This window comes from Ranitomeya imitator, chromosome 2 (assembly GCF_032444005.1).
Source record: "Ranitomeya imitator isolate aRanImi1 chromosome 2, aRanImi1.pri, whole genome shotgun sequence".
NCBI lineage: Eukaryota > Metazoa > Chordata > Amphibia > Anura > Dendrobatidae > Ranitomeya > Ranitomeya imitator.
This window is the reverse complement of record NC_091283.1, coordinates 581,229,617-581,255,722: the sequence shown is the minus strand read 5'-3', so window position 1 is coordinate 581,255,722 and position 26,106 is coordinate 581,229,617. Positions and strand designations below refer to the sequence as shown.

The following is a 26,106-nucleotide window of genomic DNA, read 5'->3' as shown; positions in this document are numbered from 1 at the left end:
GTCACAGTAGTCTTGTAGTTTAACCACGTTCCTTTAAGTTTGAGCATTTAACCAGTTTTCTCTGGTGTCTACTACATTATACAGTTATGTGCCCACATACCATTGCCAGCGTTGCATGGACATTTGGACACAAGGATTGCACATCAAAAGTACAGTTTTACTTGTTTATTAAAAACTCAATTTACATAGAAAATAAAAAGCTACAAAACATTTAACCAACAGTTCGAGGATGAGAACAGTCAGGGAGGTATGACAGCCGATTACAGGAAAGCAGCAGGGATCAAGGTCTGGTTGGCCTCATGCCAGGAGGTGGGGGACCTAAGAAGAGAGCAGAAATGTAAGTGAATATAGCACAAATCTTCACAGCAAACGATATCGGCGGATTTCACAATCCAACTGCATGCATCATTACATAGGACTTTTACTGATGGGGCAGGAATGGGGTCTCCGATGTTTGATCACATCAGAGGAGAGAGAAATTAAATGGGAAATATGACTTTTGCGGTCACCGTTAATAACGACGATCTCAACCCAGGGTTGTTAAAAACCCAACCCAAATCATGTTCTCTGGGGTCTCAGCTACCCCCGGCAGCCGAGACCCCAGAGAAATTCTTACTCGGGAGGGAAACTCTATACACTTTCCTCAGCACCATTTATTAACAGCGCTGTGGTTTAGTACCCTTAACTACCACCATTAAAAAAGGCATATTGGCGGTCATTAAGGGGGTTAAAAGTTATAAAGCATCAGGTTTCCTGCTTGCTATGGACAGTAAGTTCCCTCTAACGTTTGATCCAGCAGCTGCTCCGTTGGACCAAACCACGCCGACACTGCAATATAAGGAAGCTTTGCCTCTGCAGCATCGGCGGAGTGCCTAAAGTTGGCTGGGATCGGGAGTTAGTGCGCTCCAAGCTATTCCTGCCAGCTGTAGCAGTTGTGTATTACAAGAGCTATTGAAAAGTAGCAAGCAGTACACATTTAAACATTGCTGATAAGACTGCAGTAGTTAGGATCCTTGACAAGCATAGTAAAAGTCACTCCATTCTTGAGTAGATTCCCCATCCCCCATAGTTTGGCAAATAAAAAAAAAAAATAAAAAAAATTACAAAAGTTTTCCACCCAAAAGTCATCAGCACAAATTAAGCCAATTATACCTTAATGAATGGTAGTTTGCAGGGTCTAGAAAACCACTTCTATAGCTTTAGTATATACCAAAAACAGTGTAATATATTGTAACTAGTGTTGCTTGAACAGCTATAGCGCTTACCGAATAGCTGCCATAGGAACCAGAATACCCAGAATGCTCCCGATAATCAGCTGTTCGGCACCGCAACTGCATGTGTCACAGATGTGTGAGAGTCATAACATGCATGGAGAGCCCAACAGACAGGCGCTCTATGCATGTGTTATGAATGCCACACATGCAGCGGCAGTGCCGAACAGCTGATAATTGGGAGCGCTCCAGGTATCCAGGTTACAGAGTCAACTATTCGGAAAGAGCTATAGCTATTCGGATAAGCACTTATCCAAAGCTATTCGATCAACACTAATTGTAATGTCTTACCTCGCATTCCAGGAGGTGGCGGCCTCATGCCTGGTGGTGGCATTCCCATTGGGCCTCCCCTGCCTGGGGGCATGCCCATTGGTGGACCCATGGGTGGCCTCATGCCTGGAGGGGGTCCCATCATGCCTACAACAAGAAAGTCAAGTGAGTAAAAGCTCCTTTCACACATCTTTTTTTTGCCATCAGTCACAATCTGTTGGTTCGATGCAGAATGTGAAAGACTGATGCAACGGATTCGTTTTTTTGAAGGATCCGACAAGCGAATCTGGCTAATTGGATCCTAAATAAATTGGAGCATGCTCAGTTAAAAAAAAAAAAAAAAAAAAACACAGATCCGGCGGCATCAGTCGCCGGATTCGTTTATTTTTTTCTTCAAAATTCGACAGATTGTGACCGATAGCAATAAAACTGGTGTGAGAAGGGTCCAAGACACCAACAAGACATGCAATAAGTGTATAATGCATAACAGATCTCAGTGCAATCCTGCTTGAAGTATTCATCAGAATTATCAGTCTTAGATTGTCATCATTGATCTGGCCCCATAAAATAAGAGATATGTGACTGCTGTTACCTGGTGGTGGCGCGCCTCTGCCCATTGGTGGTGGTGGGCCTCCTCGGCCTCCATACTGTGTTGGCGCACCAGCAATGCTAGCTGTGGCAGCGGCTGCAGCAGCGGCCACATTACCACGGCTCTGAGGTGTCATTACCTGTAGATAAACAAATGCCATGTAACCAATGAAGACAACAAATGCAGGACACTTCCCTGTGAGAAAATCCTATTCAGAGTGGATAGGACGAAGTTTGTCACACTGCTGGGACCATCAATGACAAGATTTTAGTCCAGCGTTCACCAATTGGTGTTGCATCTGTACTTCAAGCAAGGAAGCTTACAGCCTGTAAAGACCACACGGCCACCTCAACACCATTGGAGCTAGTGCAACCCTCGACCTTCTGTCTCCTTCCCCATAATCCTGTAGAATGTAAGCCCGCAAGGGCAGGGTCCTCTTCCCTCTGTACCAGTCGGTCATTGTTAGATTTGTTTACTGTAAGTGATATTTTTATGTAACCCCTTCTCATGTACAGCACCATGGAATTAATGGTGCTATATAAATAATAATAAAAAGCATACACGACTGACAAGGGAGTTGGACTGACTTAGACGGCAAAGTCCCTTTGCCTGATGCCCCTCCATTCAGAGGTTTTACCAACACCAAATCCCCTTCTTATGAGCTGTGGAATCACTAAGCAATTAAACACCACATTCTCATGACAGGCGATGCATTTGGATATTGGAGAACCCTTATGAAGCCCAATCACAAGACTTGTACAACATGATCATGACCATTAAAAGATAACGGGTCAGTTGATTCATGCTGCCCAGACCACAGGGAGCACAACGTCAGCCAGGTATGTTTTTCTCTGAAATTATTGTTTAGAAGATCTGGGAACCATAAAAATGAGACTAGTCCTACAAGGCCCATGGCCAGCTTCTTCCTACTTGACTAGGAGAGGCATGTCAAACAAGAGTGGGGCACAGGAACGAGCTGCCCAGAGGATGGCAGCTGCAGGCCTGCACCCAGGCTTGGATTTATGCTGCCTGTGGTTTGAGCAGCATAGACCCACTGGCAAGTTCTCAGTTACTGGTTGGGATCATACTATATTTTGGGCACCTATAACAGGGAAACTGTATTCCTTACCACACCAATGTGGACCTACAACAAGAGTTAATAGTGATAATGCTCCACACAAGCATGGACGGCTAACAGCATCGTCCATTGACACCATGGCCAAACAGACAGCACTTGAGGTATCAAAAGAATGCGGCCTCCTCCACCCCTCAGCAAGAACTCATTATTTATTGTAGATATTTTGCAGCTTAAACTCACCTGTTGAGATGGACCTCCAACACCCCTCACTGGTCCAGCTAAACCAGCAGGTGCTTGTGGCATAGGCGCCCCGGCAGGAACACCTCTGCCAGCTGCACGGCCAACACCTGGTCCTCCAGCTGCTCCAGCCAATGGTACCCGTGCAATGCCAGTCTACATTAAAAAGTGTAGGGTATGATTAATATATGAACAGCATGTCAGTAAGCATTACAGCTGTGGATGCAACATAAGAAGGTCTCACATCTTTAGGAGGTGGGCCCTCCACTGTCATGGACACCAGGTTCTCACCACGAAGTAAAACCAGGCCCAGTACCCTCTTCTCTTCACGTTCCGGCTGTTTGGAGTTCTTGGGCCTGAGACAAAAGGAAGGACAGTTTCAGTATAGGTGGATACGAGTTCAAGCAGTCAGTCTGTCAGCACTCTGCTTATCACTTACTTGATCTTCCTGAACTCATCACAGTCACAGAGAATAAGGTTCATGTGTTTGTCAAAAGCTTTAAAGGTTCCAATAAAGATGCGGCCATCCTGCAGAATGCAACGCATCCTGTAGTCAATGTGCTGCAGCATCTTGCTGCTTTTCCCCACCGTCTAAGAGAAAACACAAGAGTCCAAGTGTTAAGACCGGACAGAAGACAAGGAGCAAGCACTTAAATACAATACTATTTACAAGGGCCTGTGCTAGTTCCAAGTGACAAGCTGGCTGCTCAACATACAACAAAGCTTCTATTAAGTGCCGACTCCATTTCTGGGTAGACACAAACCTTACACCATTACCCCCAAATACTAATTCTGCCATAAAGTGCTGTGGAATGATGGCACCATATGAGCATAAATATCTGACCATTGTTTTTTCTCCCAACAGTTTCCCATTCTCACATTGCACCAACACAACAGATCAGTGATGGCGTCACATGAGTCCAACAATATTACCAATATAGAACTGGCCTCACTAATCTCCAGCAGGCACACTCACTGATGAGGTGGAAGAAACAAACGGGATGTGCAGTTCTGTCCACAACCATCCTGATGACCTGGGGCATTGCTGGTACCTGTAGTAGGCTACTGTGATGGAAGGCAGCACAGTATGGACACTGGAAACCGCACCCAACATCCATGAAAAAATAGCATTACAAGTTATCGGGACTACTGGGGCCAAGACAACAAGAATGATAATGAGCAAGTCCTTCTTGATCCATAATGTACCAAGTTAAGGTACCGTCACACTAAGCGACGCTGCAGCGATACCGACAACGATCCGGGTCGCTGTTTGGTCGCTGGAGAGCTGTCACACAGACCGCTCTCCAGCAACCAACGATGCCGGTAACCAGGGTAAACATCGGGTAACTAAGCGCAGGGCCGCGCTTAGTAACCCGATGTTTACCCTGGTTCCCATCCTAAAAGTAAAAAAAACAAACACTACATACTTACCTACAGCCGTCTGTCCTCCAGCGCTGTGCTCTGCACTCCTCCTGTACTGTCTGTGTGAGCACAGCGGCCGGAAAGCAGAGCGGTGACGTCACCGCTCTGCTTTCCGGCTGACCGACGCTCACAGCCAGTGCAGGAGGAGAGCAGAGCACAGCGCTGGAGGACAGACGGCTGTAGGTAAGTATGTACTGTTTGGTTTTTTTACTTTTAGGATGGTAACCAGGGTAAACATCGGGTTACTAAGCGCGGCCCTGCGCTTAGTTACCCGATGTTTACCCTGGTTACCAGTGAAGACATCGCTGAATCGGAGTCACACACGCCGATTCAACGATGTCTACGGGGAGTCCAGCGACCAAATAAAGTTCTGGACTTTCTTCCCTGACCAGCGACAGAACAGCAGGGGCCTGATCGCTGCTGCCTGTCACACTGGACGATATCGCTAGCGAGGACGCTGCAACGTCACGGATCGCTAGCGATATCGTCTAGTGTGACGGTACCTTTAGTTAAGAACTTAATGAATTAGGTACAGGCTTCAGCTGCTGCGCACCAGAAATGTACTCCTGGACTACGTTACTGTCATAACTCGTGGTGCAAAACCATGAGGTAATTGAGCAGTGCTCTGCCCCGCTCCATCATGCCAAGCCCCTCCCACTTAGCAGAGCTGCACAAAAACAAACGTTTGTCACAAAAGGGTTTGATGCAAACGATTAGATGAACCTGCAAATAAAATCTTTACAAATCACTTAGAATGGTGCAAAAGTATAATACTCATCGATCTCACCAATAATCTCACTCCTTACTTGTCCAACCAGATGGGGCGGGAAGTACAGCCAGCCACTGGCCACAGCAAGACAGTCACTGGCCACACTGATGCTGCAAGAGGGAGCTTTGCCTCTATCAGAGAATCAGTGAGACTGAAGCATGCCGGATAGGAAGCCAACAGTGCAGCAGCCAGTTTTAAAGCAGCGCTCACAAGCTGTACAGCAGAGCGCTTGAAAGTGCCATGTTTCATGCCTAGGAGACTAGTCACCACTGCAGATTAGGCAACCAGAAAAGAAGTTATTGGTTAAGGGAAACTCACTCCATCACACTGCTCTCAGATAGCAAGAAGTTGGTGACAGAGACCCTGATGCCAGCAATTACTTACTAGGCTACTTGCTGCAGTTTTGATATCACCACGGTGGCTCAGTGGTTAGCACTGCAGCACTGGAGTTCTGGGTTCAAATCCCACCATGGACAACATCTGTAAGGCTAGGTTCAGATTGTGTTTTAGCAGTCCATTAGATGAACTGTGTTACACCAAGGCATAACGTGGTGTAATGCTGTCTGTTAAAGCAGCCATTTAGCCCTATTGCGGGCGCATCGCTAGCGCACGCCCAAAATGAGCGTGCGCTAGCGATGTGCCATTATTGGGTGACACACCCTGGGACGCAGGCTGCAACGTTTCCGGGTCCGTCACTGCTAGAGTCAGTGCCGGGTCCGACACGGCTGTCCCTCAGATGCTCTATCTGCACTAGCGATATGACATCAGCACTTGCGTTAACAATGTGAACCTAGCCTAAGGAGTTTGCATGTTCTCCCCGTGTTTGCGTGGGTTTCCTCCAGGTTCTCCGGTTTCCTCCCACATTCCAAAGACATACTGATAGGGAATTTAAATTGATGTGCGCAAAACTGTAAAGCACTGCAGAATATGTTGGCGCTATATAAAAAGATTATAGTTATGAGCTGTCAAGTTGGTATATAATGGACCAACTCCTAAAATAGGATAAATTGGGTACAGTGCAGGATGTGCTATAAATGTTTTCATAAGAATTTGGGAGTTCTGAAATGTCCTATAAATGTCTGCTGTTCCTGATCCAAGGATCTTGGCTTTAATTGAGATGAATGTGTGCTGCACTTTATGCACATGCTCAGTAGTGAGGCAGGGCTGTGGGGTCAGAGTGGTGATGAATGTGTGCTGCACTTTATGCACATGCTCAGTAGTGAGGCAGGGCTGTGGGGTCAGAGTGGTGATGAATGTGTGCTGCACTTTATGCACATGCTCAGTAGTGAGGCAGGGCTGTGGGGTCAGAGTGGTGATGAATGTGTGCTGCACTTTATGCACATGCTCAGTAGTGAGGCAGGGCTGTGGGGTCAGAGTGGTGATGAATGTGTGCTGCACTTTATGCACATGCTCAGTAGTGAGGCAGGGCTGTGGGGTCAGAGTGGTGATGAATGTGTGCTGCACTTTATGCACATGCTCAGTAGTGAGGCAGGGCTGTGGGGTCAGAGTGGTGATGAATGTGTGCTGCACTTTATGCACATGCTCAGTAGTGAGGCAGGGCTGTGGGGTCAGAGTGGTGATGAATCTGTGCTGCACTTTATGCACATGCTCAGTAGTGATCAGTGCTGTGGAGTCAGGGAAATTGAGGCGTCAGAGATTTAGCTTACCAACGCCACAACCCTGCCTGTCCATGTAGAAATTTTCGGAATGCTTAGCTCTGTATAACCCAGCACACAGCACAGACTAACAGCTGGCTGTGCATAGGCAGAAAGCTGCCAGTGCTGGAGGCAGGGCTAGACGCAGCTCCTGAATATAGAGGACTACATGGCAGCAGGTTAACTAGCCCTCTAAATTATAGTGTTATCAGTAGGAAATTGTCAAAACTACTGCAAGCAACACATCCGTGGAATTCGGGCCCCTGTATTACGTTTTCACAGTCACTACCATTATCCACCATACATAGTATACGGAGAGCTGGGCCTCGGCGCCACATACACACTGCACCTCGCCCTCACTGGATGCCGCGGTCTCCCCGTGGCCTATAGCGCGGACTGGGGGCCCCGGGTGCACGGTACCAGCACGGTGGGCGGCCATCTTCCGCCCTCTGCACCAGACCACAGGCTCTGTACCAAGCCATGGCGTGAGCGCGACCCCCAGGCACCACACACACACACTATGTGGGCAGCCTGGTGTCAGGAGCAGAGGGTACTGCCGCCATCAGTACAGCAGTAGGTTCGGTACAATAGTCGGAAGCGGGAACCGGTCCTCCCGTGGGCTCAGCCCGCCCTCCCCACATAAATACGGCCGCACTCCTACCGACAGCCGCAGGCTACATCGGCCCGGACGCTACTCACCATGGCTGCAACGTGGATGCCGCGGATTCACGGCCGATGCGGGGAATGAAAAAATTGCGCCAGGGAGACGCTGTGAGGCGGCGCTCTATATACCGGAAGTCGTGTGGCAGCCGGAAGCCGCGCGTTGTGAAACGTACAATAGAGTGAGGCTGAGTACTACTTCCGGAATGGCGCCCTCTGCCCGCAGCCCAGCAGACTGCAGGAATTCTGGAAGTGGCTGCTGGGAATGTGAAGAGCTGCGCAGCCCGAGGCTCGTGCAGGTGACATGCGCAGTTGCGCACAATGCAGAGACATGTAGCTGGCAGTGATGGTGGTCACTGGAAGCCCACCCTGATAATGTCCAGCTGACACAGCGCACCGCTAGTTTGTAAGGTCTTGTGAGCGCCTGAAAACAGAGATTTTCATCCAGAAAAAAACAGGAACTTTTCTCTACTTCAGCAATTAAAGGGAACCTGTCACCCCGTTTTTTGAGATTGAGCTATAAATACTGTTAAATAGGGCCTGCGCTGTGTGTTCCTATAGTGTATGTAGTGTACCCCGATTCCCTATGTATGCTGAGAAATAACTTACCAAAGTCGCCGTTTTCGCCTGTCAATCAGGCTGGTCAGGTCGGGAGGGCGTGGTGACATCGGTGGTTCTTCCTCAGCTTTACGTTGGTGGCGTAGTGGCGTAGTGGTGAACAAGCAGCGCGCGATCTGCGCTGTAATCCCTTGCATCGGTGGGGGCGGCCATCTTCCTGGGGCCGCGCGTGCGCAGATCGAGTGCTCTGCTGCACGGGGCTTCAGGAAAATGGCCGCGGGATGCCGCGCGTGCGCATTAGAGATCGCGGCGGCCATTTTCCCAAAGCCGAGATGCAAACTCGGCTTTGGGAAAATGGCCGCCGCGATCTCTAATGCGCACGCGCGGCATCCCGCGGCCATTTTCCTGAAGCCCCGTGCAGCAGAGCACTCGATCTGCGCACGCGCGGCCCCAGGAAGATGGCCGCCCCCACCGATGCAAGGGATTACAGCGCAGATCGCGCGCTGCTTGTTCACCACTACGCCACTACGCCACCAACGTAAAGCTGAGGAAGAACCACCGATGTCACCACGCCCTCCCGACCTGACCAGCCTGATTGACAGGCAAAAACGGCGACTTTGGTAAGTTATTTCTCAGCATACATAGGGAATCGGGGTACACTACATACACTATAGGAACACACAGCGCAGGCCCTATTTAACAGTATTTATAGCTCAATCTCAAAAAACGGGGTGACAGGTTCCCTTTAATAAAGAGACATAACTCCTACAAAAGAAACATTAGAAGATACATGGCTGCCCTTGTGCAGAATTAGGCTACTTTCACACTAGCGTCGTGCACTGCACGTCGCAATGCGTCGTTTAGGAGAAAAAACGCATCCTGCAAAATTGCTTGCAGGATGCGTTTTTTCTCCATTGACTAACATTAGCGACGCTTTGCCACATGTCACAACCGTCGTGCGATGGTTGCGTCGTGTTGTGGCGGACCGTTAGCAGCAAAAAACTTTACATGTAACGGTTTTTGCTGCGTTGTGTCTGCCATTTCCGAACGCGCATGTGCGGCCGGAGCTCCGCCCCCACCTCCCTGCACCTCACAATGGGGCAGCGGATGCGCTGGAAAAATGCATCCGCTGCCCCCGTTGTGCGGCAGTTGCACAGTATGCGTCGGGCCGACGCAGTGCGACGGCCCCGTACCGACGCTAGTGTGAATGTAGCCTTTGTCTTAGGCCGGGGTCACACTTGCCTGTGCAATGCGAGAACCTCGCACAAGTCTCTCACATCAATACCCGGCACTGCCGCCGACACTCGGGACTGGACTGTGCGGCTGCATGTATTTCTATGCAGCTGAATGCCCCGGTCCCGAGTGCCAGCAGCAGTGCCGGGTACTGAGGTGGGAGACTCGTGCGAGTTTCCTGCATTGCACACGCCACTGTGATCCCGCCTTAAGCCGGGATCACACATGCGAGAAACACAGCCGAGTCTCGCATTAATACCTGGCACTGCACCCGGCACTCAGGAGCAGAGCGTGCGGCTGCATGTATTGCTATGCGCCGCACGTTCATCTAAGAGCCGGCGACAGTGCCGCGTATTAACATGCGAGACTCGGCCGTGTTTCTCGCATGTGTAATCCCAGCCTTAATGAGAGAGCCTGTTTTCACCTTCCTGACCCGGCCAAATTTTACAATTCTGACCACTGTCACTTTAACAATGATAAATGTAAGGTTATACACATGGGAAGAAGGAATCAATGTCACCATTACACACTGAACGGGAAACCACTGGGTAAATCTGACAGGGAGAAGGACTTGGGGATCCTAGTTAATGATAAACTTACCTAGAGCAGCCAGTGCCAGGCAGCAGCTGCCAAGGCAAACAGGATCATGGGGTGCATTAAAAGAGGTCTGGATACACATGATGAGAGCATTATACTGCCTCTGTACAAATCCCTAGTTAGACCGCACATGGAGTACTGTGTCCAGTTTTGGGCACCGGTGCTCAGGAAGGATATAATGGAACTAGAGAGAGTACAAAGGAGGGCAACAAAATTAATAAAGGGGATGGAAGAACTACAATACCCAGATAGATTAGCGAAATTAGGATTATTTAGTCTAGAAAAAAGACGACTGAGGGGCGATCTAATAACCATGTATAAGTATATAAGGGGACAATACAAATATCTCGCTGAGGATCTGTTTATACCAAGGAAGGTGACGGGCACAAGGGGGCATTCTTTGCGTCTGGAGGAGAGAAGGTTTTTCCACCAACATAGAAGAGGATTCTTTACTGTTAGGGCAGTGAGAATCTGGAATTGCTTGCCTGAGGAGGTGGTGATGGCGAACTCAGTCGAGGGGTTCAAGAGAGGCCTGGATGTCTTCCTGGAACAGAACAATATTGTATCATACAATTATTAGGTTCTGTAGAAGGACGTAGATCTGGGGATTTATTATGATGGAATATAGGCTGAACTGGATGGACAAATGTCTTTTTTCGGCCTTACTAACTATGTTACTATGTTACTTTATGTGGTAATAACTGTGGATCGCTTCAACGGATCCCACTGATTCTGAGACTGTTTTTTTGTGACATATTGTATTTGATGTTACTGGTAAATTTAGGTCCATATATATGTATATATATATATTATATATATATTATAAATATATACAGTATACGGTACATATACACTGCTCAAAAAAATAAAGGGAACACTAAAATCCCACATCCTAGATATCACTGAATGAAATATTCCAGTTGTAAATTTGTATTCATTACATAGTAGAATGTGTTGAGAACAATAAAACCTAAAAATTATCAACGTAAATCACAACTAATGTCCCACGGAGGTCTGGAGTTGGAATGATGCTCAAAATCAAAGTGGAAAATGAAGTTACAGGCTGATCCAACTTCAGTGGAAATGCCTCAAGACAAGGAAATGATGCTCAGTAGTGTGTTTGGCCTCCACCTGCCTGATTGACCTCCCTACAATGCCTGGGCATGCTCCTGATGAGGCGGCGGATGCTGTCCTAAAGGGATCTACCAGACCTGGACTAAAGCATGCGCCATCTCCTGGACAGTCTGTGGTGCATCATGACGTTGGTGCATGGTGCGAGACATGATGTCCCAGATGTGTTCCATCAGATTCAGGTCTGGGGAACGTGCGGGCCAGTCCATAGCTTCAATGCCTTCTTCCTTCAGGAACTGCTGACACACTCCAGCCACATGAGGTCTGGCATTGTCCTGCATTAGGAGGAACCCAGGGCCAACCGCACCAGCATATTGTCTCACAAGGGGTCTGAGGATCTCATCTTGGTACCTAATGGCAGTCAGGCTACCTCTGGCGAGCACATGGAGGGCTGTGCGGACCTCCAAAGAAATGCCTCCCCACATCATTACTGACCCACTGCCAAACCGGTCATGCTGAAGGATGTGGCAGGCAGAAAATCGCTCTCCATGGCGTCTCCAGACTCTATCACGTCTGTCACATGTGCTCAGTGTGAACCTGCTTTCATCTGTGAAGAGCACAGGGCACCAGTGGCGAATTTGCCAATCCTGGTGTTCTGTGGCAAATGCCAAGCATCCTGCACGGTGTTGGACTGTGAGCACAACCCCCATCTGTAGACGTCGGGTACTCAGACCATCCTCATGGAGTCGGTTTCTAACCATTTGTGCAGACACATGCACATTTGTGGCCTGCTGGAGGTCATTTTGCAGGGCTCTGGCAGTGCTCCTCTTGTTCTTCCTTGCACAAAGGCTGAGGTAGCGTCCTGCTGCTGGGTTGTTGCCCTCCTACGGCCCCTCCACGAATCCTGGTGTACTAGCCTGTATCCTGGTTGCGCCTCCAGCCTCTAGACACTACGCTGACAGACACAGCAAACCTTCTTGCCACAGCTCGCATTGATGTGCCATCCTGGATGAGCTGCTCACCCTGAGCCACTTGTGTGGGTTGTAGAATCCGTCTCATGCTACCACGAGTGTGAAAGCACAACCAACATTCAAAAGTGATCAAAACATCAGCCAGAAAACATTGGTACTGTGATGTGGTCTGTGGTCCCCACCTGTAGAACCACTCCTTTATTGAGTGTGTCTTGATCATTGCCAATAATTTCCATCTGTTGTCTATTCCATTTGCACAACAGCATGTGAAATTGATTGTCAGTGTTGCTTCCTAGGTGGACAGTTTGATTTCACAGAAGTTTGATTTACTTGGAGTTATATTCTGCTGTTTAAATGTTCCCTTTATTTTTTTTGAGCAGTGTATATATATAGTTCCCAAAAAAATGAAGGCAGCACACCAATAGATGAATTACACGTGCAGTTTATTGGCCCATGTGCGACGTTTCGGTCACAAGTGTGGACCTTTCTCAAGCTTGACAAAGGTCCACACTTTGGACTGAAACGTCGCTCATGGGCCAATAAACTGCACGTGTAATTCATCTATTGGTGTGCTGCCTTCATTTTTTAGTATGCACAACCCAAAATATAGAGACAATCGGTAATACCATAAAGCAAAACACCTTTATTAAACTCCTCAAAAAACATGTTAAAAACATTTAAAAACAAATGTACAAATCCCTATACCCACCATATCCCATAATAAATGACAATCCCATAATACAATAGGAAAACAGTAATATCCTACCCTAGATGCACCTAGTCACATATGCTCTCCTGCAAAAATGTGCCTATACAGGCCGCAAAGGACTCGACCACAATATGTCAGTATCCACTGCTAATAACCAAAAAATGAAACATCCATGCAATACATGGTCCTGAGATTGGAATGTGATAGCATGCTATATAACAGCTGTGGATACAACCTGTCCTGCGTCAATTCTGGTATATGGAGATGCAGCAATGTCAAAGGGCACAGAGCACCACAAGGGTTAAATCCACATAGAGCCAGGGAACATAACAGCCCCAAAATGGCCCTGAGGTAGGAGAAGGATAAGGTGGGAGCGCACCCCACGCGTATCGCTGCCTCCGCAGCTTCGTCAGGGGAAGTGAAACTAAAGGTGCAACAGTGTGTGCTTAAATAATAAATCCAATAAGGTAAATTGCATACCGGTGTGGGAGAGAGAGAGAGAGGTAAAAGCCGGAAGACGCCGGCGACGCCATGACGACAGGAACACAATCATAATGAACGGCAATCCTAGAGCGTCCAAAGGGTCACATGCGCACGCGCAAACCGCGGTATCCGATAGGACCACGTTGCGCACGCGCCGTGCCAGCCGGCTAGATGGACACGTCATAGGACACAGGGCAAAGAGAAATGGAATAAAGCCCGAGGACTGGACTAAGCTAGCGAGGCCGGCTAGATGGACACGTCATGGGACACAGAGCAGAGGGGGTGGGATAAGGACCAAAAAGCCAGAGAGGGGGGAAGGGAGGGGAAAAAAAAAAAAAAACACAACAGGTAAAAAGAGGGCAGAGTGAGCATGTTGCAGCAAGACACAGAGGCACAAGATATCCACCCGCACCTTTAGTTTCACTTCCCCTGACGAAGCTGCGGAGGCAGCGATACGCGTGGGGTGCGCTCCCACCTTATCCTTCTCCTACCTCAGGGCCATTTTGGGGCTGTTATGTTCCCTGGCTCTATGTGGATTTAACCCTTGTGGTGCTCTGTGCCCTTTGACATTGCTGCATCTCCATATACCAGAATTGACGCAGGACAGGTTGTATCCACAGCTGTTATATAGCATGCTATCAGATTCCAATCTCAGGACCATGTATTGCATGGATTTTTCATTTTTTGGTTATTAGCAGTGGATACTGACATATTGTGGTCGAGTCCTTTGCGGCCTGTATAGGCACATTTTTGCAGGAGAGCATATGTGACTAGGTGCATCTAGGGTAGGATATTACTGTTTTCCTATTGTATTATGGGATTGTCATTTATTATGGGATATGGTGGGTATAGGGATTTGTACATTTGTTTTTAAATGTTTTTAACATGTTTTTTGAGGTGTTTAATAAAGGTGTTTTGCTTTATGGTATTACCGATTGTCTCTATATTTTGGGTTGTGCATACTATTTTTAGTCTACCCTTTCTCTTTTCGTTTGTCCTTTTCTATTTATAGACTAAGTATTGCACCCCTTGATGGTGACTGTGACATTATATATTGGTGCGCCCCTTTCTATCTTTACTCTTGTGCTAGTTGTTGCCCCGTGTCCCGGGGTGTTCTTTGGGAGCAGCACACGCATATTTTTGCGTAATTTGTATATTATTATTATATATATATATATATATATATATATTTTTTTTTTTTTTTTTTTCATATTGGTTTTTGCATACTCGGGTTTAGGGTGATGGATTGGGAGGCTAGGGAGGCGGCCTGGCTAGCCAAACCATCCAATGTGTTTGATCTTTCTGGATCGGTTGCTGTTGAGTCAGAATCAGGTTTTTCCAATGTGTGCTCAGAATTGATGAGGGCACATAAGACAGGGAATAGACTCTGGTGGAACATGAGGAGTCTAGAAGAGTATTTGAAATTAGGTTTGATACCTCGTGGTTTGAGGGTCTCCATATTTCCAGCTTGGGAACCCTCAGGATCATTTAAACAGATTTGGGAACAGGGTCTTACACGCTGTTCAAATATACTTATCAACCTATTATTGGAGCATGACAGAGACCTGTTTACGGCGACCAAGACCTCCATTAAAGAATTGGAAACCAAATTGAACACATTTGAAGGGACACAGGTGCATACCTTCAAGACCACACTTAAAGAGACCTTGGACAAATATGAGGTAGAGGTGACGAGCAGGAAGCGTAAAAAACTTCTTAGGGACAGGACTGATTTTGAGCAAAATGCAGTGTATAGATGGACGCACAGGGGTAACCCACGCCGTACTAGAACCTATGGCCTTGGTTCCGTGACAGCAGCTACAATATCCACCTCTCTACCTCGTGGTGAAGAAAGCTCTAGTGATGATTTTTTATCTTCCACCGGAAGCGAGGTAGAACACGGACCAGGCGTGGGAGGAGACGGAGGGGGAACAAGAAAACGCATAACGCGCTACAGGGACCACAATCCGACTTACCCCCACAAATACTCAACCAGACGGAAATAAATCAAGCCTCCTCCCCCCCTGATACGGAACAGACCTCTGGAGCCTCTACATCCACCCTCCAGGTAATAAATCTTTCTAAATATGAACTTACTGCGGTGGAACTTGCCGTCCTGAAGAGGGGTTTAACTTTTGCTCCCACACATACGGCCGACAAATTTACTTTAGTTAAGGACCTCTATTTGTTTTGTAGGAACCTCACATTTCAGGTTATCTACAAAAAAACGGATATTCTACAATCAATACCTGAGGATGAGCGCCAAGCCTTTCAAGATCTACTAGCCCTACTGGAGGAGAACGAATCAGGGTGTACCAGAAGAAAGTTCCCTGGCAGAAATAGATCCCTTAAAACGCCTTCCTTTTCCTTGGTACCCGCAATCAAGATATTCTTTGAGCTGGTGAAACGAGACATTCTGGCAATGCCAACACAGGTGGGTAGATCCTCTAACCTTAATCTTGCCGAAAAACGGGCCTTGCGGGACTTACGAAGCAACAAGGAATTTGTGATTAAAGAGGCGGATAAGGGGGGCAATGTGGTGCTGTGGTCAATTGAAGCATATTTAGAGGAGGCCAATAGACAGCTCACTAACCCCAGATGCCACGGCAGTGTTTGCGTCTAAATTTGACTCTTTACTCTGCAGGACGCTAAGTTTCGGCATTATCTCGCCCCAAGAGAAAAAATATTTATGGGTGGAACATCCGGTCACGGCAACATTTTATATGTTGCCGAAGATACATAAAGACGAGAAGAAACCACCAGGAAGGCCGATTGTTTCTAGCATTGGGAGTATCTGCGAGCGGGCAAGTGAGTATTTGGACTTCTTCTTCCAGCCAATAGTCACGGCCTTGCCCTCCTTTATAAGGGATTCTGCCCATTTTATTGAGGTCTGTGGACGGATAGAACTGCCGGGAGAATTCTACCTGGTAACTTGTGATGTGGAGTCTTTGTACTCTAACATCAAGCATAGTGATGGCCTGCATGCGGTTACTTTTTGCCTAGACAAACTGTCACACTCGGATCGGGGGCATGATTCTTTTCTGTTGGATCTGCTGAAATTTGTTCTTCATCACAACTATTTTTTGTTTGACAGAACATTTTATTTACAGACAGCTGGAGTGGCAATGGGGGCGAAATGTGCACCAACCTACGCAAACATCTTCTTAGGTTGGTGGGAGGAGGTGTTTGTGTACCCATCCCTGGCATATCAACATCATGTCCGGAATTGGTATCGCTATATCGATGACTTATTCTTTATTTGGTCGGGCAGCAGGGAGGGTTGTACTGATTTCATCCACAGCCTCAATTCCAACCCCCATAATATCTTTTTAACCCACTCTATTTCCAACAGTTCGACTAGCTTTCTGGATCTGAGAATTTTCGTACAAGGGAACAAGTTGGCCACGGACCTTTTCCGGAAGCCCACTGCTACTAACGCTCTTTTGGAGTTCAACAGTTTTCACCCTTGGCACACGAAGGTGGGCGTCCCGACGGGACAATTTTTACGCATTAGACGTAATTGCACTCGGGATCAAGACTTTCTGATGCGAGCTCGGGATCTGACGGACCGCTTCAGACAGAGGAGTTATCCCAAACGAGTGGTTGCCACGGCTTTCCAGCGAGCAAGACAACATGATCAGGCCTCACTTTTGATTCCTGTGGGTCGTTCCCGAGAATCGCAGACGAGGTTCATCACGGACTATAATGACAGCTGGGGGCAGGTAAGACACATCCTCACTAGACATTGGCCGATCTTGCAAACAGATATGCAAACCACACAAGTCATCAGCAATAGGCCGTTATTGACATCTAGAAGAGCCCCGAATCTGAGGCAGTTGTTGACCAGGAGCCATTTTTCTAGGCCCACGGTCAAACTTAATAGGGGTATTGTCCTCAAGGGATCATTCCCCTGTGGGGAATGTAATGTCTGCCCCTTTATGACGCCTACCCGGGACATATTTACACACCCCACGAACTCCAGCAGTCATGCGTTAAAGGCTTACATCAACTGCAGGAGCAGAAATGTTATTTATGTGCTAATTTGCCCTTGTAATATGATCTATGTAGGGCAAACATCCCAAGAACTACGTAAGAGGTTTCAAAAACACGTATCAACCATACGCCTGGCGCCTACGGACCAAGGCAAAGGTAAAATCTTGACTCCTGTGGCGGCGCATTTCTTGCTGAAACATAGGGGTTCGCCCATTGATTTGCAAGTTGTAGGGTTACAGAGGGTTTCCTGTGGCGAAAGGGGTGGCAATATATCTAATTATCTCTTGCGTGCTGAGTCCAGGTGGATTTTCGATCTTCAGGCGGTCGCACCCATGGGCCTAAATGAGGAATTGCTCTTCACGGGGTTCCTAGGATAGTTGGCGCGTAGATTCATTGGGGTATTTTTAGTTTCTGGGACGTCTGATTTGGTTCCCTTCGGATTTGGTGCCCATATCTAATTTTCCATTTGTCTCCATTCAGGGAGGCTGAGGACGCACCCAAAAGGGTGATGATCATCCCTGGAAATTGGGATATGGATATTACAAGCTTACTGTGGGGACCAACATGGATGCAGAGGTCTTTGACACATTGGATAATGAAGTGGACCCTGGAGGGTGGATGTGCGGTATGCCATTATGGCAAATGGAAGGACATTTTATGCAGAAGAGATTTTGCTCTCACAGCTATAATGCGGATTCTATGGCAAATTCCTATTATGGACCATGGGCTCGGATGCGCATTTGAGATTGGTAAGTCGGAAGGGGCTTGTGATGAAGAGTGCTTTCTCTCGTATAGATCTGGATGGTGTCGGCCTCATCGACTATGGGACTATAAGCTGGGGACCGGAAACGTCTACATAGCGGCATTGAGAGAATACTCGTACATATACTTACGGACTCAAGGGACATCAGTCTGTTTATATTTATATATGTGTGTGTTTTTTGCCTGATATTGTTATATACTGTATATGGTTGCTGTATAGGTGTTTACGTGCACTTATACCTGTGCACTTGCCAACAATAATAATATTCCTTTCTCCCTTTCAGGTTTTCTGGGTGGCTTTATATGCCCTGTCTTTTTGTGTCCTTTGGCGGTTTTGCCTTTAATTACTAGTATATGTCTATGATTGTGATATCTCCCGGTATTCTGCGGGTGGATATCTTGTGCCTCTGTGTCTTGCTGCAACATGCTCACTCTGCCCTCTTTTTACCTGTTGTGTTTTTTTTTCCCCCTCCCTTCCCCCCTCTCTGGCTTTTTCGTCCTTATCCCGCCCCCTCTGCTCTGTGTCCCATGACGTGTCCATCTAGCCGGCCTCGCTAGCTTAGTCCGGTCCTCGGGCTTTATTCCATTTCTCTTTGCCCTGTGTCCTATGACGTGTCCATCTAGCCGGCTGGCACGGCGCGTGCGCAACGTGGTCCTATCGGATACCGCGGTTTGCGCGTGCGCATGTGACCCTTTGGACGCTCTAGGATTGCCGTTCATTATGATTGTGTTCCTGTCGTCATGGCGTCGCCGGCGTCTTCCGGCTTTTACCTCTCTCTCTCTCTCCCACACCGGTATGCAATTTACCTTATTGGATTTATTATTTAAGCACACACTGTTGCACCTTTAGTTTCACTTCCCCTGACGAAGCTGCGGAGGCAGCGATACGCGTGGGGTGCGCTCCCACCTTATCCTTCTCCTACCTCAGGGCCATTTTGGGGCTGTTATGTTCCCTGGCTCTATGTGGATTTAACCCTTGTGGTGCTCTGTGCCCTTTGACATTGCTGCATCTCCATATACCAGAATTGACGCAGGACAGGTTGTATCCACAGCTGTTATATAGCATGCTATCACATTCCAATCTCAGGACCATGTATTGCATGGATGTTTCATTTTTTGGTTATTAGCAGTGGATACTGACATATTGTGGTCGAGTCCTTTGCGGCCTGTATAGGCACATTTTTGCAGGAGAGCATATGTGACTAGGTGCATCTAGGGTAGGATTTTACTGTTTTCCTATTGTATTATGGGATTGTCATTTATTATGGGATATGGTGGGTATAGGGATTTGTACATTTGTTTTTAAATGTTTTTAACATGTTTTTTGAGGTGTTTAATAAAGGTGTTTTGCTTTATGGTATTACCGATTGTCTCTATATTTTGGGTTGTGCATACTATTTTTAGTCTACCCTTTCTCTTTTCGTTTGTCCTGTTCTATTTATAGACTAAGTATTGCACCCCTTGATGGTGACTGTGAAATTATATATTGGTGCGCCCCTTTCTATCTTTACTCTTCTGCCTTCATTTTTTGGGAACTATAGTAGAGGTTTGGTATATGCCTGGAAGGTTTTTGCACCCTATTGCAATTTTTGTGCTGCTTTTTGTTTTTTATTTTTATATTTTTTTTTTTAAACACTAAATCCAGACTCATAGTGTGACCCTTACCAATTGCTTGGTCACTATGTTTATCTCCATATATCACAATACAAAAATAGGAGAAAACCATGGAGTTTTTTTAAAAATCGTACAAAATTCCTTTAATAACACATACAAAAAAATATATATACACTGAAATAACAGACAGACAATGAAAAATAATGTGTAGATACCTAAAATATACAGCGAGCCACATATCCATATAGTACCATAACAACTAATATGCGGTAACAGGTGAGAGACACCACCCACCTTACAACTCCCAAAGCAAATCAAAGATCACCCCCTCTGATAAAGTGGTCAGTGCTCTATTGCAGTAAACATAGCCCCTCCCGTTTAGGGCCTGTCAATATAGTAAACCATATTATCAACCACAGAGGTAGGGAGATAAAAGGTAAGGGGAGAAGGAGGGAGGTAAAGATGTCTCCTCACCACATGTGGCTGCGCTGACCGAATGTCCCCGACGCGCTTTTCGCCGCTTCTTAGCCCTGCTTTCTCAAGGGGAAGTACTAATCCATTTGGTATGACACATCCAGTTAAAGGTTCCTTTAAGTGTGGCCACTGTGTAGCTTGTGTTAATATGGTCCGTACAACATCTTTTTGCTCAGTGGATAGTAATGTCGGGGTCGTCACGACAATACCCTTCATTCACCAGTCATTCCAAATTAGACTATGAGCATTGGTACCGGGTAAGAATGAGTCCGACAAAGTGCTGGTTGAATCTCAGTGCATGCTTGTGCTTCTACAAGTATTTGCAACGGTCACAGCAACTGACTTTTATTTCCTAAAAGAAGAGGTGGAGGGCACCATCAAACTACTATCAAACTGGGATCAACCCGGGGTATGTCCTAGAGCAGTACTATCAAAAAGAAGAAAAGAAAACATACACAAAGCCGAGGATCACCAAAAAGGCAATTATATAAATATACTATTAATTTTAATTGTGGTAAAAAAAACAAGACACAACACATCATAAAAACATTTAAAAACCTGGATAATACATCCCCAAAAGGGGAATACCCCCCAAGACCCGAAACCAGCAAATATAGAAATATATAGTACAAATGTGCCAAAGCAAATGTATATAGATATAAAACAGATGGTAATCAACGCAAACAGTATAAACAACTGCTCAATGAGCAGGATAATAATATATATTGCCCTACAGGCATAAAGTTGTTATGGCCATAACAAGTAAAAAATTAATGGAACTCACAAGATAATAATTATAAATCTAATTCCTCACCCAATATATAATGAATAGAGCATATGTAGCCTGAACCAAAAAATTTGCCAATGGTATGCAATCGCATGCAATAGTAGCTATACAGGAGATAATATTATATCATATAACTGATCGGACTAAAGATTGGGTCCTGCATGATATATTAAACCTATATATAAAAGTGCTATACGCAGGATGTACACAGTCTGAAGTATCAAATCTGCCCACAGGCAGTAGCTAAACATTTAGACAGTGTATCTATAATAAGTCAGTATACAGATGTATCCCACATATTGCACACGCCCAATAAGTCCCAGTCAATCAAATTACTATGTGCTAACCATTGTACGGTTGTAGTATAGAATAAAGAACAATGCCCGAGCTACGTAGACTAGAAATATGATGAATACGAGTCTGCGAATACAGGTCACATAAATGTCACATCTGCCCATGGACAATGGCTAGATGGAGAAAAGGGCATGCAAGTCATGGAGGAGGCATACAAGTGCGCACAGATAGAAACATGGGAGAGCTGAAAACGCCAAATACAACCTGCCTAAGGCTAGAAGTAGCGCTAAGACGGCATGGCATCGGTCAAAAAAAAGGGGGGTAAAAGGAGCCCAATGCGTGTCGCCACAGCGTGGCTTCGTCAGGAGCAAAGTGCCAGTGTCCACACATTAACCACTATTTATGCATCTAAATTAATCAAAAGTTACATACCAGCTGAGAAACTCAAGCAAGGAGCGGGAGCATGTGTGATAATGGACGCCGAAGCGCCCGAATAGAACCCGGAAGTGTTACAGCGTCACAGACACCCGGCCAAACAGGGTGTCCCAAGATGGCGATCAATACTGCAAGGGTGCATGCGCCGGGATCGCTGACAAATAAGTAGCTACTCATTGCAGGTGCCTGAAAAAAGCAGGCACCTAACAGGCAGGGTGTCCCAAGATGGCGAACGATGTCAAAAATGCGCAGGCGCCGGGATCGCTGACAAATATATAGCTACTCATTGCAGGTGCCTGAAAAAAGCAGGCACCTAACAGGCAGGGTGTCCCAAGATGTCGGACAATGTCATAGATGCGCAGGCGCCAGGATCGCTTAGCAAGTTTATAGTCACACATTACGAGTGCCTGTAAGACACAGAACGGGAGGGGGGGCGCCGAAATAGAGACATAGAGACAAAACACACAGGCGCCTAGTAAGAAAACTGCGGGAGGAAGTCCCGTAATGAATAAACTTAGTAACATAAAACCAAACTAACGACTATCTCCCATGACAAAATACCACATGAATGGTGGGGGATGGAACAAAGAATAATGCGCCAGATGTATTCCACTAAAGGTGCAGCCATGTATATACAAATCAAACAGAGTGCATATACTAACCCAAAAACATATAAGGCAACCAACACTAAAATAGAAGGGATGCCAGGATGCACATATAAGGGTTCAGTGCATATAAATACAAATAACCAAAAAGAAAAAGAAGCACCAGCAGAACCAATATAACAAATATAATAATTTATTAGACAAATATTAAAAACACTAATCGGAACAGGAGCACAAGACAAACGACAGGGAACACATCACAAGGGGTGGCAACATGGTGACCACTAGGCAACCCTATGTATAAGAATAACAAACATAGCACACCTATAAGTACAAGGATAACAACCATAGCACACCTGTAAGTATGTATGACCCAAATGAAAAGCAACAGTGCAGAGTCTATGGGAGTGCCTAGGTACATACAAGCAACTATAAGGCACCAAAAGGAAGCTATGACCGTACAGAGAGGACAAGCACAGATGAGCTTGAAAGAGGGTTTTCCTGCGGAGACCAAGGTGCCACCCACCCCAACGCGCGTTTCGGCTCCGTGCCTTCTTCCGGGGGTATGCATATACTGTATAACCCATGAGCCAGAGAAGCATAGCTCCATAATTTACATAGTTATTAAGGTTGAAGGAAGACTATATGTCCATCTAGTTCAACCCATAGCCTAACCTAACATGCCCTAACATGTTGATCCAGAGGAAGGCAAATAAAACCCATGTGGCAAAGAGTAAGCTCCACATTGGGGAAAAAAATTCCTTCCCGACTCCACATACGGCAATCAGACTAGTTCCCTGGATCAACGCCCTATCAAGGAATCTAGTGTATATACCCTGTAACATTATACTTTTCCAGAAAGGTATCCAGTCCCCTCTTAAATTTAAGTAATAAATCACTCATTACAACATCATACGGCAGAGAGTTCCATAGTCTCACTGCTCTTACAGTAAAGAATCCGCGTCTGTTATTATGCTTAAACCTTTTTTCCTCCAACCGCAGAGGATGCCCCATTGTCCCTGTTTCAGGTCTATGATTAAAAAGATCATCAGAAAGGTCTTTGTACTGTCCCCTCATATATTTATACATTAAAATAAGATCACCCCTTAGTCTTCGTTTTTCCAAACTAAATAGCCCCAAGTGTAATAACCTATCTTGGTATTGCAGACCCCCCAGTCCTCTAATAACCTTGGTCGCTCTTCTCTGCACCCGCTCCAGTTCAGCTATGTCTTTCTTAAACACCGGAGACCAGAACTGTGCACAGTATTGTAAGTGTGGTCGAACTAGTGACTTGTATAGAGGTAAAATTATATTCTCCTCATGAGCATCTATGCCTCTTTTAATGCATCCCATTATTTTATTTGCCTTTGTAGCCGCTGCCTGACACTGGCCACTGAATTTAAGTTTGTCATCCACCCATACACGCAGGTCTTTTTCATTGACGGTTTTGCCCAGAGTTTTACAATTAAGCACATAATTATACATCTTATTACTTCTACCCAAGTGCATGACCTTACATTTATCCCCATTAAAGCTCATTTGCCATTTATCAGCCCAAGCTTCTAGTTTACATAAATCATCCTGTAATATAAAATTGTCCTCCTCTGTATTGATTACCCTGCAGAGTTTAGTGTCATCTGCAAATATTGAAATTCTACTCTGAATGCCCCCTACAAGATCATTAATAAATATGTTAAAAAGTAGAGGGCCCAATACTGACCCCTGTGGTACCCCACTGCTAACTGCTACCCAGTCCGAGTGTGCTGCATTAATAACCACCCTTTGTTTCCTATCCCTGAGCCAGCTCTCAACCCACTTGCACATATTTTCCCCTATCCCCATTATTCTCATTTTATGTATCAACCTTTTGTGTGGCACCATATCAAAAGCTTTTGAAAAGTCCATATACACTACATCCACTGGGTTCCCTTGGTCCAATCCGGAACTTACCTCTTCATAGAAACTGATCAAATTAGTCTGACATGAACGGTCCCTAGTAAACCCGTGCTGATACTGGGTCATGAGGTTATTCCTCTTCAGATACTCCAGTATAGCGTCCCTTAGAATGCCCTCCAGGATTTTACCCACAGTAGAGGTTAACCTTACTGGCCTATAATTTCCGAGTTCAGTTTTTGTTCCCTTTTTGAATATTGGCACCAAATTTGCTATACGCCAGTCCTGCGGCACAGACCCTGTTATTATGGAGTCTTTAAAGATTAAAAATAATGGTCTATCAATGACTGTACTTAATTCCTGCAGTACTCGAGGGTGTATCCCATCCAGGCCCGGAGATTTGTCAATTTTAGTGATTTTTAGACGCCGCCGCACTTCCTGCTGGGTTAAGCAGGTGACATTTAATTGGGAATTTTTATCACTAGACATTTTGTCTGCCATGGGATTTTCTTGTGTAAATACTGATGAAAAAAAGTCATTTAGCATATTGGCTTTTTCCTCATCCTCATCCACCATCTCACCCAGACTATTTTTAAGGGGGCCAACACTATCATTTGTTAGTTTCTTACTATTTATGTAGTTAAAGAATATTTTAGGATTATTTTTACTCTCTCTGGCAATGAATCTCTCTGTCTCAATCTTTGCTGCCTTGATTTGCTTTTTACAGAATTTATTTAATTTTCTGTATTTATTTTATGCCTCCTCACTACCTACTTCCTTTAATTCTCTAAATGCTTTCTTTTTGTCACTTATTGCGCCCCTTACAGCTCTATTTAGCCATATTGGTTTCCTCCTATTTCTAGTATGTTTATTCCCATACGGTATATACTGTGCACAGGTCCTATCCAGGATGCTAATAAACGTCTCCCATTTTCTTTGTGTATTTTTGTGTCTCAGGATATCGTCCCAGTTAATTGCACCAAGATCCTCTCTCATCCGTTGGAAATTTGCCCTCCTGAAGTTTAGTGTCCTTGTAACCCCTCTACTACACATCTTTTTAAAGGATACATGAAAACTTATTATTTTGTGATCGCTATTTCCCAAGTGACCCCCAACCCTTATATTTGATATGCGGTCTGGCCTGTTGGTTAATATTAGGTCTAGCAGTGCCCCCCTTCTTGTTGGGTCCTGAACCAGTTGTGAAAGGTAATTGTCTCTCATAATTGTCAAAAACCGATTACCTTTGCTGGAACTGCAGGTTTCTGTTCCCCAATCTATTTCAGGGTAGTTGAAGTCCCCCATAATAATGACTTCTCCTTGAGTCACAGCTTCATCTATTTGCTTTACGAGGATATTCTCCATTGCTTCCATTATTTTTGGAGATTTATAACAAACCCCTATCAGTAATTTATTATTTTTTCCCCCTCCTCTTATCTCCACCCACAGGGATTCTACATTTTCATTAAATTCACCTATATTATCGCGCAGGATGGGTTTTAAGGATGATTTTACATATAGACACACCCCTCCCCCTCGCTTATCTGTACGGTCATTTCTGAACAGGCTATAGCCCTGCAAGTTAACAGCCCAGTCATGGCTCTCATCCAGCCACGTTTCAGATATCCCCACCATGTCATAATTATGCTCCAACAACATTAGTTCTAATTCGTCCATTT

The 26,106-nt window shown here is 45.8% G+C and overlaps 1 protein-coding gene and 1 long non-coding RNA gene across 3 annotated transcripts; one reads left to right on the top strand and one right to left on the bottom strand.

The window, feature by feature from the left end:
- Positions 1-150: 150 nt before the first annotated feature.
- Positions 151-8,127, bottom strand: SNRPB (small nuclear ribonucleoprotein polypeptides B and B1). Its single transcript, XM_069752241.1, has 7 exons — positions 7,991-8,127; positions 3,885-4,036; positions 3,690-3,801; positions 3,449-3,601; positions 2,134-2,269; positions 1,563-1,688; positions 151-318 (listed from the first exon to the last, which is right to left on the bottom strand). Exons 1-7 carry the CDS (start codon positions 7,991-7,993, stop codon positions 281-283), a joined length of 720 nt encoding a protein of 239 aa, XP_069608342.1. The 5' UTR covers positions 7,994-8,127; the 3' UTR covers positions 151-280.
- Positions 8,128-15,513: 7,386 nt separating this feature from the next.
- Positions 15,514-17,697, top strand: LOC138667604 (uncharacterized). 2 transcript variants are annotated; one of them, XR_011318852.1, is made up of 5 exons: positions 15,514-15,641; positions 15,770-16,007; positions 16,218-16,381; positions 16,926-17,295; positions 17,642-17,697. It is a non-coding gene; the product is annotated as an uncharacterized lncRNA (long non-coding RNA). The 2 variants fall into 2 exon arrangements; XR_011318851.1 differs by having other exon boundaries at positions 15,514-16,007.
- Positions 17,698-26,106: the final 8,409 nt, after the last annotated feature.